The following is a 14,426-nucleotide window of genomic DNA, read 5'->3' as shown; positions in this document are numbered from 1 at the left end:
CCTCTAACTTTTTCCCGTCATACCTCAGTAGCTTTGAGTATGTGGCTGTATAATAGGGGCCTTGTTAAGTTCAGTGTTTACAATTTCTACTCTGCTAAGTGTTGTCAACATTATGCTTTTTAAGGGCAGAAACATGATGCATGTCCAGAGTGGAATGACCTCATATCAACTAGGTACAGTTACATAACAAGGCCAGGGCCATAAACACATAGCTCTAATAAGAAGAGAGGCCCCCTTTCAAACAGGGGTCACATGATCCCATTGGAGGGCTCTCAATTAGGGGTCACATGATCCCATTGAAGGGCTCTCAATTAGGGGTCACATGATCCCATCGAAGGGCTCTCAAATAGGGGTCAAAGCATCACAAGCCTAATGGCATCATGCAGGTCCACAGAGTCTGAGGAAGGAAAAGCCATCATTTTGAGCTGTGTATGATTCAGGTTATGATGTCATGCTGTGCTTTGCGCAAACAGCAATTCATATGGACATTTTTGTACCAGTGTTGGGGAAACGTGTGGACCTGTCTTACGTTGTTAGCACCCTGGAAAGTGAAGAACTAATGTTCAGGCTGTTCAGCTGTTCATTTGGTTTTTCATTACCTCTGTTTTTTTTTTTACACTAATCTCATCCATTTCTAATCATGATTCCTTTATTCTTCCATCATGTTTATTTATTTTTTGTTCTGATCAAATCCCTTTGCACAGCCATGGTAGCCTGAAAGCCATTTCAGACGAAGCGGAAGGTTGCGTTTCCGCTATCGGCGTGTTTTCAAAGTACCTGACGCTACATGAAACGACAATAACTGCCAGCTAGCAACCTACTAGAGATGGAACGATATGAAAATTTCATATCACAATTATACTGATCACGGTTGTCAGTATTATCACGGTTTGTTAAAATGTGCTGAAAATGTTCAAAAAGTACTAATACACTCACAGAAATCATTTCACCAAGTTTTATATTGAAAACTCAGACCCCCAAAAAGGATTGATACACTCGCTGAAATCATTTCTCCAAGGCTGCGCGTTTGCATCTGGGAGACGGTTGCCAACTTTGGTTGATGATGGACAGTATTTACCATGTTTTTCAAAGCACTGTAATCATAGTCACACACGGTACCACGGTTTTCATGATAATGAAATTTTGAAACGGTACGGTTATCATAAGGAATTTTATCACGGTTATCATTAAAACCGGTTATCGTTACATCCCTACAACCTACACACTGAAAATGACAACCTTACATACCCGACAACAGCGTACGTTTTTACTCTTGCTGTGGTGTTTTCTTTTGTGGGGATTTAGGAATTGGGTTCCACCAAAACAAGTTCCCTCCCCGACACAGTTTCGCAAAGGACACCGTCGCTGGGCTCGACGCCGTCCAAGCCGATTGTGATTTGGTTAAAGAAATGCAAATGAGGCAGAGCGTTTTTTCCCCCCCGACACTAGAATGATCGTATGTTGAGTCGGACTCTCTCCAGCGCTAAACGAAGTGTGGAGATACTCTGGCTCCCTGCAGCCGGGTCATCTGGGGCCAGGTCCAAAACAAAGCATTTGACAGAACCAACACAACTCTGAGTCAGGCCCCAAAAGGCCGTTGCATGTTTTTGGTTTTTATTGCTTAATGGAATATGAGCCCAATCCAATAAAGTGGACCCTTGTGCTAAACTAAATTTAGCTGTGTGTAACCAGTCAACATCCTCTTACTGGAAAGGAGACATACTGTGAATCAAGAGGACCATTCAACACCCTGCTGGATGTTTGTTTGGCTAACATTTTTTTTAATGTTTATTTCTTTCTTATTTATTCCATTCCTGGGATCCAGAGGATGTGCTTCCCTCCCTCCTTTCCTCCCAGCCATCCGTGTACGATAGAACATCTATGCCTCTTGACGGAGGGAGAGATGCTGCTTTTACATTTTCAGCCAAAAGAAAGAAGCCTGTGTGTGTGTGTACACGCACACACACACACACACAGGCAGCCGCACACGTGTGCGCGCGCACCCATTCTATTTTTCTTACCTGAGGGTCTGAATCCATGAAACACTGGTGTTCCTGTCCTTCCAAACACTGCTTTCTCTCTCATATTTGTCCTCACATTATCAGCGTCCAACGCTTTGTTTTCCGTTTAGCAGATCTTCTCTAACCTTGCGAGGCAGCTGGGTCTGCGAGTTCCCGATCACGTGAGAAATCCATCTTGCCCTGCTTCAAGCTATTGGTTTAACTCTGGATATTAACACAGTGGCAGGCAGCCATCTTGAATTGCCGTTCCCAGCCAGATCCCAACTGAACTTTTGCATTGTTAAGTTGTGTTTGATCTTTGCGTCATCTGCCATGGATCTGGATGGGCCCTGTCACGGATCGGCCGGCAATTCTAGGTGGCTGCATCTGTAAGTAGGGATGTACCGACAACCGGTTTGAATGATAACCGTGATCAAATTCCTTCCGATAACCGTACCGTTTCAAATTTTCATGATCATTAAAACCGTGTTACCGTGATTACAGTGCTTTGAAAAACATGGTAAATAAATACTGTCCATCATCAACCAAAGTCGGCAACCGTCTCCCAGATGCAGACGCGCAGCCTTGGAGAAATGATTTCAGCGAGTGTATCAATCCTTTTAGCATCTGAGTTTTCAATAGAAAACTTGGTGAAATGATTTCAGTGAGTCTCTCAGTACTTTTTGAACATTTTCAGCAATTCTTTACGAATACCGTGATAATACGATAACCGTGATAATTTTGGTCACGATAATCGTGATGTGAAATGTTCATACCGTTACATCTCTATCTGTAAGTAATTGCTCGATGCCACAGTAGCAGTGTGGTAATATAATCATGCCGATTGATTGTGTCAAAATTCCATCACTTCACTGTGGTGCCTGATGTAGCTTCAGTTATACAGGAGCGCTGCTGTCCAACACACACACACACACACACGCACACACGCACACACACACACACACACACACACACACACACACACACACACACACACACACACACACAGAGTACAACCCCAAAAGCAATTTAAAACATGTGCTTTCAACACAATAACAGCCACACTGCAGTTAAACATGTCTTTGAATAGCTGCGTGACAATCATCATGACATTTCCGATCATCATCAGTTTGATAGCTGTGTGGTGTTGCTCATACTTTGTTCTTTACTTTGCTGGCTGCTTGCTGCGTTTCTGGAGCTTTCAGGCCATATCGGAAGAAGGGAGAGAACATGCTTTTGTTGCTTGGTTTTGTTCTGATTGAAAGATAGTTATAGTGCTGAGAAATAAGACAAGTGAATGATTTGACTCCCGCTTGTTGTCTGTTTTGTAATTTTTTTTTTTTTTACAGTTGTGAGGTTTCCATACCAAATTTCAAGCAGGAAGGCCGCCATATTCACGTTACCTGATCAGCCCGTGACGTCGGTCAAGCCCAAGCATGACGTCAGTTGTCGTCTGTTCATCCCGTCCAGTATGACGTCAGTTGTGACGTCAGTTATTCCTAGTATATATAGCGAGGGTTCTACGTCACCCCCCCCACTCCGGCGGATCATAGCAGCAGTTGGCATCACGGCTGCTCGTTCCCGCTGAAGCCATCCTCCGAAGCTGTCGTTTCACTGAACCGGTCATTTCACCACTTGCCTCACGCGGATCGATCCGGGTTGGTTCCAAGTGGTTATTATCCATGTGGATCACTTCGGATTTCGATGACAATACGTAGTCCCGGAACGGTCGCATGCAGCTGTTTGCCAAAGTACTCGCCACGCATGCCATTTGCTAAATAAAGTCTCTTGCTAAACCTTACCGACCGGTCTCTCACGATTGAAATATTCTTACAATAAAGACATATTTCATCTTTTATTCAGGGGCAAAATTAAAACTTTGATTTGAATCGTAATGACGTTTTTTCAGCCATATCAGCAGTGGAAGGGAAAACAATGGGAACCCCCAAGGAGAGAACAGCAGTCTTGCCCTCTGTTCATTCACTAGAACACTATATAGAGACCAGATGTGTGCGTGTTCTTTGGCCCAGCCAGCCAGCCATGTTTCAGCAAACCTATCCACACCACAAGGAGTAGCTACCAACCCCTCCTGCTCTTTTGTTTACAAATATGTATGTTTTAGTTTAGTTTGTATATTGACACACACACACACACACACACACACACACACACACACACACACACACACACACACACACACACACACACACACACACAAAATCCAAATATACTATAGAATAGAGAGAAAAACAACACGTGAAACAGGAATAGCAATATTGATCTGGTATGCACAGTGTAAACCGATGTCATTGTAGAAATCCCACTTTTTATGTGCTGGTTGCATTGCTGCCGCATGCTTGTTCCACCCTCTTGTTCCAAGTGGAAATGTTAAATTAAAAAGCTAAACTAAGCATCTTGCTAAACTTTATACATATGAGATTGAGCTGAGTTCATTACCAGCTAAAAATTGGTTCACTACGTACATCATTAGTACTGCTCCATGACAAAGAAAATGTAATACTCTTTGCAACTATCCGTCAAAAGTACCAAGCAGGCCTGCTTTATGGCCCGCTTTATTGCACAATCCAAATCTTTGTCAAAACTTGCCATTTTCTGCGTGTAGGTTGCTAGCTTGCTAGCTTGTAGGTTGCTAGCTTGCTAGCTTGTAGGTTGCTAGCTTGCTAGCTTGTAGGTTGCTAGCTTGCTAGCTTGTAGGTTGCTAGCTTGCTAGCTTGTAGGTTGCTAGCTTGCTAGCTAGCGTTGTTTTTGTTTCACAGCGGCAGAGGCATTTGAGAGCGGTAACACGCAGGGAGCGGAAAGGGATTTCCCTTCCACTCCGACTGAAATGGTCGTAGCCAATGGCAGAGCTTATACTGCTTCTGCTTCTGTCCAGTCAGACTACGACAACCCTAACTGCATATTTACTCCAAATCAAGCCTTTTTAAAGTATCATTTCAGAGAATTTCATAAAGTCCCACATTTGTAGCCTGAAATCAAGTGTGAAACTTGAGTACTTTAAAAATACATGCCTCCAGAAGGCCAGTCTTTATGCGGAACCATCATGCTTACTGTCGTGTGTAGTCACCCCCCAAAGGTCCATTCTGAGCCAGGAAAAACCCTGCATACCTCTGCAGTGTTGGGCACCGTGATGTGTGGGGGACTGGGGACTTGAGACTGGACTTGGACTCGAGATATACTGTAGTGACTTGACTACAACAATGTAACTTTTTCTGCACTTTTCCCCCCTGTGTTTAGATATGTTGCTCAAGGAGATTTCTAAGTATGCCAGTCCACAGAGTAGCTCTTCTTCTCTCCTTTACCCAGTCCACAGAGTAGCTCTTCTTCTCTCCTTTACCCTGTGCTGCAGTCCACAGAGTAGCTCTTCTTCTCTCCTTTACCCTGTGCTGCAGTCCACAGAGTAGCTCTTCTTCTCTCCTTTACCCTGTGTGCTGCAGTCCACAGAGTAGCTCTTCTTCTCTCCTTTACCCTGTGCTGCAGTCCACACAGAGTAGCTCTTCTTCTCTCCTTTACCCTGTGCTGCAGTCCACACAGAGTAGCTCTTCTTCTCTCCTTTACCCTGTGCTGCAGTCCACAGAGTAGCTCTTCTTCTCTCCTTTACCCTGTGTGCTGCAGTCCACAGAGTAGCTCTTCTTCTCTCCTTTACCCTGTGCTGCAGTCCACATAGTAGCTCTTCTTCTCTCCTTTACCCTGTGCTGCAGTCCACAGAGTAGCTCTTCTTCTCTCCTTTACCCTGTGCTGCAGTCCACACAGAGTAGCTCTTCTTCTCTCCTTTACCCTGTGCTGCAGTCCACAGAGTAGCTCTTCTTCTCTCCTTTACCCTGTGCTGCAGTCCACAGAGTAGCTCTTCTTCTCTCCTTTACCCTGTGCTGCAGTCCACAGAGTAGCTCTTCTTCTCTCCTTTACCCAATCCACAGAGTATCTCTTCTTCTCTCCTTTACCCTGTGCTGCAGTCCACAGAGTAGCTCTTCTTCTCTCCTTTACCCTGTGTGCTGCAGTCCACAGAGTAGCTCTTCTTCTCTCCTTTACCCTGTGCTGCAGTCCACAGAGTAGCTCTTCTTCTCTCCTTTACCCTGTGCTGCAGTCCACAGAGTAGCTCTTCTCTCCTTTACCCTGTGCTGCAGTCCACACAGAGTAGCTCTTCTCTCCTTTACCCTGTGCTGCAGTCCACAGAGTAGCTCTTCTTCTCTCCTTTACCCTGTGCTGCAGTCCACAGAGTAGCTCTTCTTCTCTCCTTTACCCTGTGCTGCAGTCCACAGAGTAGCTCTTCTTCTCTCCTTTACCCTGTGCTGCAGTCCACAGAGTAGCTCTTCTTCTCTCCTTTACCCTGTGCTGCAGTCCACACAGAGTAGCTCTTCTTCTCTCCTTTACCCTGTGCTGCAGTCCACAGAGTAGCTCTTCTTCTCTCCTTTACCCTGTGCTGCAGTCCACAGAGTAGCTCTTCTTCTCTCCTTTACCCTGTGCTGTAGGCATAGAGTAGCTCTTCTTCTCTCCTTTACCCTGTGCTGCAGTCCACAGAGTAGCTCTTCTTCTCTCCTTTACCCTGTGCTGCAGGAAATGCCAACAGATATTGCTGTTGACTTGTGGGATTATGCGAGATGATCCTTGGCCCACCCCAGAGAAACTCTTCTACGTGGGGGAGGCTTTCTTGGAACCTGGCCCCACCAGTAAAGACCTGTAAATGTCCGATTTCAGCGCAGTGCTTTGATTGGCTTTGGGGAGTGGGTGTCTGCCTGCTTTCTCCGTCCGCCTGTCCTGTTAGCAAAGCAAACAATGGCTCTCTCACAAGCCCCCCACTCTGTCGGCCCACTCGGCCAGTCGGTGGGGGGGCACCGGCTATATATCAGAATTATATCACGCTGTGGATCTTGAGTGACGACAGCCTAAGCCGGACGGGGGTTTGAAATGGTCGAAAGTGTCGAGGCGACCCATGTCTCCCAAGAGTCCCGTTAACCATTTAGCCCGGTGATTTACGACCGTCTCTAACGCATGACAGGACCGCTCGGAGACAAGACTCGAGTGATGTCATCTCACAGAAGGAGCCACAGTGAGGGCGAGGAGCTGCTTCAGCTGCTTCGGCGTGTTTGTGAGGAGCACAGTGAGGGCGAGGGGCTGTTTGTGAGGCTTGTTATTGACTCTCGCTAAAGTCTGTTTCCATGTCTTGAGACGAAGAGGGGCTCAACTAAGCCGGGCCTTAACCGTGCCAAGCCATGACATCTCCCCTCCATCAATCCTCGAAAGAGTCTCTCAGCCATCGACTCGCCGGCCGCAAGGCTGCTGGAAAGAGAGAGCTGCACTTTTTGCGAAGTGAAGGATCGCAACAACAGTTGAGCAGTTATTGCTCCGCCGCTGCTGCTGCTGCTGCCTAGCATCTAAAACCTTGACATTACAAGTCCCTCTATAATGGGCTACATGCACAACTCCACTACTTCCTGAAATGAGTACAGCTTCTTTATTTCCTGTCATCACTATTGGATGAACTGATTAATGTCAGGTGTGCTGCAGTCACAACAATGATCAGGCACACCTGATTAATCAGTTCATCCAATAGTGTAGGACAGGAAATAAAGAAGCTGTACTAATTTCAGGAAGTAAAAAAGTTGTGCATGTAGCCTATTATAGCCAAAGAACCACTTTTGCAATAGCTGGCTATCTATATTTCTGTTGACTGTACTTCCATTGCCAGTCTTTTAATCGGCTCTTTGCTTATTTCGTTTCTCATTATCTGTCTAAAATAGGTACCATGAGCTGGACACGGGGAAGAGCCTAAGGGACAACCTGAGCTACAAAACACTGATAGAGTATCCAGTGCTGCATGTCGTCCTCAGGGACCACTGGCAGGACTACCCCCTGAAAGGACCAGGTAACACCCTCTCATCCACCTTCATTTGGCACTACTGTATTCTGCTGTAGTGGCTTGTGCTGCTAACAGTAAGATACTGGAATTTCTCGAAGGTTATGCTCTGAACCAACACTTAATTTACTAAATGCATCTAGCAAAAATCACTTTCATCACTGTATTAATCTTAATCTGTTGCTTCATTTTTTTTCACCTTCCTGCTGATTTTTAACGCCAGTTTTTTTCTATAACCAAACTAAAAAGGGTGGAGATATGACATGAGTCTCGGCTTATTTAGCCCCCAAATTGCCCCCCCCCCTTCATTCCAGTAGTGTTGTATCATGTCCTGCTGTCTCCAACAGAGACTCTAAGACTCCCTGTCCCCTTATTTGTCACTATGGCAACATGCTACCCCAGCGGAAACGACTGTGTTCTGCACAGCATCACATGCACCAGCCTAACCTCAGCTGCAGCCAAAAAGAGGATCAAAGATGGCCGACAGTGGAGCAGCGACGACATGAATTGTGAAATGTCCCGAAAAAGGAGGTGGATGAGAAAATGGGAGGCTGGCCTGTGGCTTCTCTCACCTATTGGTCAGTCTCTTCCAGTGTGAGGTAGTGAGCGCCCAGATGTGTCAGTCTATTGGTCAGTCTCTCTTCCAGTGTGAGGTAGTGAGCGCCCAGATGTGTCAGTCTATTGGTCAGTCTCTTCCAGTGTGAGGTAGTGAGCGCCCAGATGTGTCAGTCTATTGGTCAGTCTCTTCCAGTGTGAGGTAGTGAGCGCCCAGATGTGTCAGTCTGTTGGTCAGTCTCTCATCCAGTGTGAGGTAGTGAGCGCCCAGATGTGTCAGTCTATTGGTCAGTCTCTTCCAGTGTGAGGTAGTGAGCGCCCAGATGTGTCAGTCTATTGGTCAGTCTCTTCCAGTGTGAGGTAGTGAGCGCCCAGATGTGTCAGTCTATTGGTCAGTCTCTTCCAGTGTGAGGTAGTAGGGCTGTCACTTTTTATTCGAAATTCGAATTTAACTTTGAATGTGGGGGAGGAGGGCATGTTCGAATGTATAATTGACCTGTTCGATTTTTATTTATTTTTTTAATTAACCAAAATTAACCAACTGCTGCTTGCTGGTAATGTTAATCCCATGTCAGAAAAAGTCTACAGATTTGTCGCGTTAGTCTCTTCTGAGAAAGAGTGTCTCCAGGGTCTGAAAAGTTGTCTCGAGTTGGATGCAGCCAAGTTTGTGAGGCAGTGTTGTGACTGTGAGCGTCCAAGCTAACACGTCGGGCCCATGCCTGGTGGCCTGGCCTGCAAAAAAATTTTTTTTTTTAATTAACCAAAAAACTTTGAATGTATTCGAAGATTTTGCGGGCAATTAAAGTTTGTTCTAACTTTATTTTGCGAAAAAGTGACAGTCCTATGAGGTAGTGAGCGCCTAGATGTGTCAGTCTATTGGTCAGTCTCTCTTCCAGTGTGAGGAAGTGAGCGCCCAGAGATGCGTCAGTCTTGACAAAGGAGGAGCGCATATCATGAAGAAGCATGCAGCTGTTTGTTCCTACTCGGGAACCCTGTATCATTATACTGTCAGTCAGAGCCAGACAGGCTGAATGAGGAGGGAGGTCATTTTAGCCTGTGTATGTGTTTTGAGTGATAAGACCTTGGTGCTAACTAAGCTACTGTTAGCCATAGAAACATGCTGATAACTGCACACGCCACGACCCGGGAAGCCGGTGAGGAAGTGATAAAGAGTCATCGGACACTGTGGCAGCTGTGTGTCCAATTAATAACGTAGTGTCGAGGGCCCAGCAGGCTCCGAGCCGTATCGCTCACTGTTCTGAGCCAAATGCAGCTAAACCAAGGCTGACTCATGATTTGGGCAAAGTTGTTTGAGAGCATTTCTGTCGTGCATTTTCCTCGTCCACAGACATTCTTTTTCATTTGGACTCTGGTTGTAAAATAGCCTTTTCATGCCGTAAACTAAACGCTATAAGCTGGTGCTGGCATGTCACACTGGTCTCTGTGTCTGCTTTGTCTGACTCACACACAGCATGAAGCTGTTTGACTGCCACCGCTTTCTCATTTGAAGGTTTTTGTTTTTACATGAATCAATCATATCACAGCCCCAACATGAGACACGTGTGTAAGGATTCAGGCAAAAGAAAATGTTGGCCTGCTGTGTCTGGAATTTGAAACAACTGACCCTTTTATTTTGCGCATCGTTCCATACACATCTTTTGCATGTGCTTTATCATTTGTGGGGAGATCATTTGGGGGATTAATTGCTTATAATTCACAAATGTCATTTAGCAGTTCCTAACCCGCAGCCTTTCTTTCACACATGTCCGCCCTACTTCACTGCATAACTAATGGCTTGGCACACCGCCTTATTTATGTAGCCAAACCATAGCATCATCATTATCAAACTGACTGAGACCGTCTGTCTCTCTCACGGTGTCCCTGTCTGTACTGTCTCTGTCTGTCTCTCTCACGGTGTCCCTGTGTGTACTGTCTCTGTCTGTCTCTCTCACGGTGTCCCTGTCTGTACTGTCTCTGTCTGTCTCTCTCACGGTGTCCCTCTCTGTCTGTCTCTCTCACAGTGTCCCTGTGTGTACTGTCTCTGTCTGTCTCTCTCACGGTGTCCCTGTCTGTACTGTCTCTGGCCATGTCCACACGGAGACGGAAGCTATCTTTTTTGTTTTCGTTTAAGAAAGGTTTTCCATAAACACGGAATCGTTTCAAGAAATGTGTGTATCCACATGAATACCACTGAAGCCGCCGTAGTGTATATGCCAGGCCGGTAAGTGGCGCTGTACAGTCACAGTGCAACGTGTGGTCGTCAAACCTCTCACTTCACTATTCACGTTGTATTTGCGAGGGATATATATAGAGCATCCCGAGTATGTCCGTTACACTCAGGGTTTACATTTCATTTCATTCCATTTTGTCCAATATTAAAATATTCCAGAATTGCATGTTGTATTAAAAATGAATATTATTTCTATCCAACACGTTTAGCCTGATTTTGTTTGTGTTATTGTAAAAACTTAGCCGCCGCTAAGCCTTCTGGGAAATATCCGATGAAGGGAGGGGAGGAGTGGATGAGAAGAGTCAGCTGTGGAGCCCTGAGGATGTTGTACACAGGAGCATTATATTTAGCTGCAAGAGCCCTAACAGGCTCAGTAGCTGCTGCAGCACGAACGCTAGTGCACTGTAATTGTTGCTGGCGGAGAGAGGTGGGGCTATGGCGTCATTGGTTCAGGAAAGATGCGTATGGGTTGTAAACATGGAAATGCAAGGGTGGCGTCTTCAGATTTATTCACTCTGGGACCCGGTTTCAAAAATTAGCGTATACTCCCAGAACGTATACTCCCAGAACCCTGGTTCCGTCTGGACGAAACGTCTATATGAGAAAAAACTTTAGCGGATACACCTAAACTCGTCTCCGTGTGGACATGGCCTCTGTCTGTCTCTCTCACGGTGTCCCTGTCTGTACTGTCTCTGTCTGTCTCTCTCACAGTGTCCCTGTCTGTACTGTCTCTGTCTGTCTCTCTCACAGTGTCCCTGTCTGTACTGTCTCTGTCTGTCTCTCTCACGGTGTCCCTGTCTATTCTGTCATTCCAGATCTTAAAGCCCCATTCAGCAACTTTTCCCAGTTTTGCTATTGGAGAAACTGCGCCCTCTGGGTGCAATAGCATCGGTATCGATATCGCCGTTCAAAGTCAACAAAACACAGCGGCAGAAAGCTCTATGTACATGTTGTGACATGGTACTCACCACGTGATGAAATAATAATCCATAGTTACGTGAAACGTCATTTTCGTAGCAAATCCGCACCGAGTTACTTCCTTATTTTCATGAACACAACGCTCCCGCTGTATAGCGCATGCTGCCTGCCTGCCTCCCGGGACGCAGGCACCAAACTGCTTAGTCCCAGGAGAGGCCTTTGGAGGGCGCTGTGTGACCAATAGAGGTGACATTCTCCCTGTTACAAGTCACTCTACCATCTTCAATGACTAAAAAGCTGTTATATTAAGGTGAAAAAGTTACTGATTGGGGCTTTAAATGTGAATATTCTCTGGTTTCTTTAGCCTTCTATAACAGTAAACTGATTATAATATTTGGTTTGTGTACTGTAGGTCAGGACACAACCTGACCTACAGAGGGGAAATTATCTATAATTATCCCCCCCCCCAAAAAAAAAAATATATATAGACCAAACGACTACCGTAATCGATTAGTCGAGGAAAATAATCAACAGATTAATCGATAATGAAAATAATCATTAGATGCAAGCCCTAGTATATTAGGAAATTGTGAGATTTCTGCTTTTGCAATAGCCTTGGACTGGCCACTCATGCTCAAGTGGGTGTATTGTAACTGGGGTGGTATTGTTTCAGCTGAACCGGCGTCAACCTGCAACACTTTGGCAACAAAGCGACAAGGGGAGGACCAGGAGAAGAAGAAGGTGACCCAAGTTCCACCATCATCTTGCACCCCAGGAGGAACCGGTGTCCGGCCGGGAACCCGAGAGACCAGTCCTGAAATTGAACCCCCAAAGGAAAAAAGGGCCAAGAGGGAAACGGGGAAGGAGGAGATGGAGGAGGGAGAGATCATGGACAGTAGTGATGAAGAGGATGAGGAAGGAAAGGTTGAAGAAGATACCCGAGTTATTAAGAGCTGTACTGGTGGTGAAGGTACCAAAGTCCACGCTAATGTTTTAACTGCCATGAAAGCAAATGAAGATGAGCTAGCAGAGCGTGTGGGCAACCATGATGATGATGATGATGATGATGATACTGGTGTCAGCAGCAGGGGTCAGTGCATAAACCAGCACGTTGCTGGTTCTGCTGGTGACAGTGTGACTGTCCGAGGTCAGCATGACTAAGGAAGACACTCCGCTCAAGCCTGTTCATACCCGTCACTGCCACCAGCAGAGTGAGTCAGCTGCTGACGAGCGTGGATAGGAATGAGAAAGACCCTGTTGCAGATAAGTAGGAGGACAGGAAGGAAGAGGCAGACAGATTCTGACAGGAAGCTAGTCTTGTGTTGGCATACGATAGGCCAATGCAAACCGAGAAGGTTTTCAGTGCCTTTATCTAGATTGTAATGGACGGTCGGTTTCTGATCAAATAAGAATATCATTGCATATAGAACCATGTTGATGTTGTGTTTATCATCGTTTTATGTTCAGAAAATGTTTGACAACATGCTTTCTTAAATAAAGACAATCTTTTTGGGAGATCGCTTTTTTGCATTTCTTTTTGTTTGTGTTGCATGTTCATAGCTCACAATGAGATGCTGCTGAGACCCACCATGCCACTTACCTCTCAAGAGATAATTGTATAGTCTTTTTTTTTTTACATTAGTGTTAGCAATTCAGGGAGCAGTTTGAGATACATGGCAGTTGATGGTATATCTTCCCCATGAATACATATTATTTAACGTGATGCCTTGTTGACCATTGGTTTTAGTTGAAAATAAGGAAACGCAACTCTATTCTACCCCACCATCACCGCGATCCAAGACCGTTAAAAAACAATGTTAATGTGCTAGTCTTTCTGACACCTCTCTGTGTGCCCCTGCTGTATCTATGTATGCGCTTCCTATACATACATTGTTGTTCTAACCTAATGTCATTTCATAACGGCGACCGAGTGCCAGTAATAACGACGTGTAGCTCACTGGTGGGGACTGTGTAATGTATGGATGTGTTTTTATAACCCCTGGTACCCTCTTCTGGATGTTAACCCCTATGGATGGGCCTTCTTTGATGTGTGGCCTCTGATGACGCATTTTCCACCCTTTTGCACAGGGAGGGGCAATGATCTCACATCCCTGTTTGCATCCCGGGGAGAAGAAGCCAGAGGCTCCAACTTCTCCTACTTGCCCTACAAGTGCTATTTTAATGCCTATCTAATGTTTTGCTGTGCACTTTTCTTGTCCCTGTGTTTCTATAACATCCCGTTGGGCCTTCACTCAAATCCATACAATCAGCTTAAATAGGCATCATCACCTCAAGGCAGAGATATTTTTATTGTTTGCTGGAAAGATTTCTCCCAATTTATTGCTTTTTATTGTGCCTTTTACATTAGGATCCCTGGGCAGATTTACAGTGGTGGTAAGCTAAATTGTTTCCACACATTTTTTTCTTCCTAAATGCAAAGCCAAGAAGAAGGATCCATGCAAAGGTCTTGTATTTGCAATCGGAGTGCCATGTCCTCTAATTTCCCCTCTGATTGCCTCTTGATTATAATGCCACTGACTGAAGCGTCCTGTGTGTCTGTAGGAGGGCAGAGCATTCTACAGGCTGCGCTAGGCCGTCTCTCGCCAGCTATACATTGTTGCCAAAGCCGGTGCTGTCCATTAACACGCTACCGTTACATTGTTGCTTTTAACACAGCAGTGTGATAACGCCAGTGCTGTCCATTAACACGCTACTGTTGTTTACTGCCAATTAGACCAGGGATTCCCCAAATGCGGCCCCTCAGTCGGGACCATTCATGGTGGCCGGCAAAGTTAGGTGACATGATGGTACTGTACTGTATTTGGTCCGATTCTCGATAGGTTTACTGTCT

The 14,426-nt window shown here is 45.6% G+C and overlaps 1 protein-coding gene across 2 annotated transcripts in view; it reads left to right on the top strand.

The window, feature by feature from the left end:
- znhit6 (zinc finger HIT-type containing 6) overlaps positions 1-13,056 on the top strand; it is a 53,897-nt gene extending 40,841 nt beyond the window's left edge. For both annotated transcript variants that reach the window (XM_083648412.1, XM_083648413.1), the window contains 2 exons: positions 7,757-7,881; positions 12,249-13,056. In XM_083648412.1, the coding sequence (XP_083504538.1) occupies positions 7,757-7,881; positions 12,249-12,736 (613 nt within the window). In that variant the 3' untranslated portion in view covers positions 12,737-13,056. The remainder of the gene's footprint in view (positions 1-7,756; positions 7,882-12,248) is intronic.
- Positions 13,057-14,426: the final 1,370 nt, after the last annotated feature.

Source organism: Poromitra crassiceps (genome assembly GCF_964638095.1).
Source record: "Poromitra crassiceps genome assembly, chromosome: 12".
NCBI lineage: Eukaryota > Metazoa > Chordata > Actinopteri > Beryciformes > Melamphaidae > Poromitra > Poromitra crassiceps.
The sequence above is the reverse complement of the archived record's forward strand: the minus strand, read 5'-3'. Positions and strand labels throughout refer to the sequence as shown.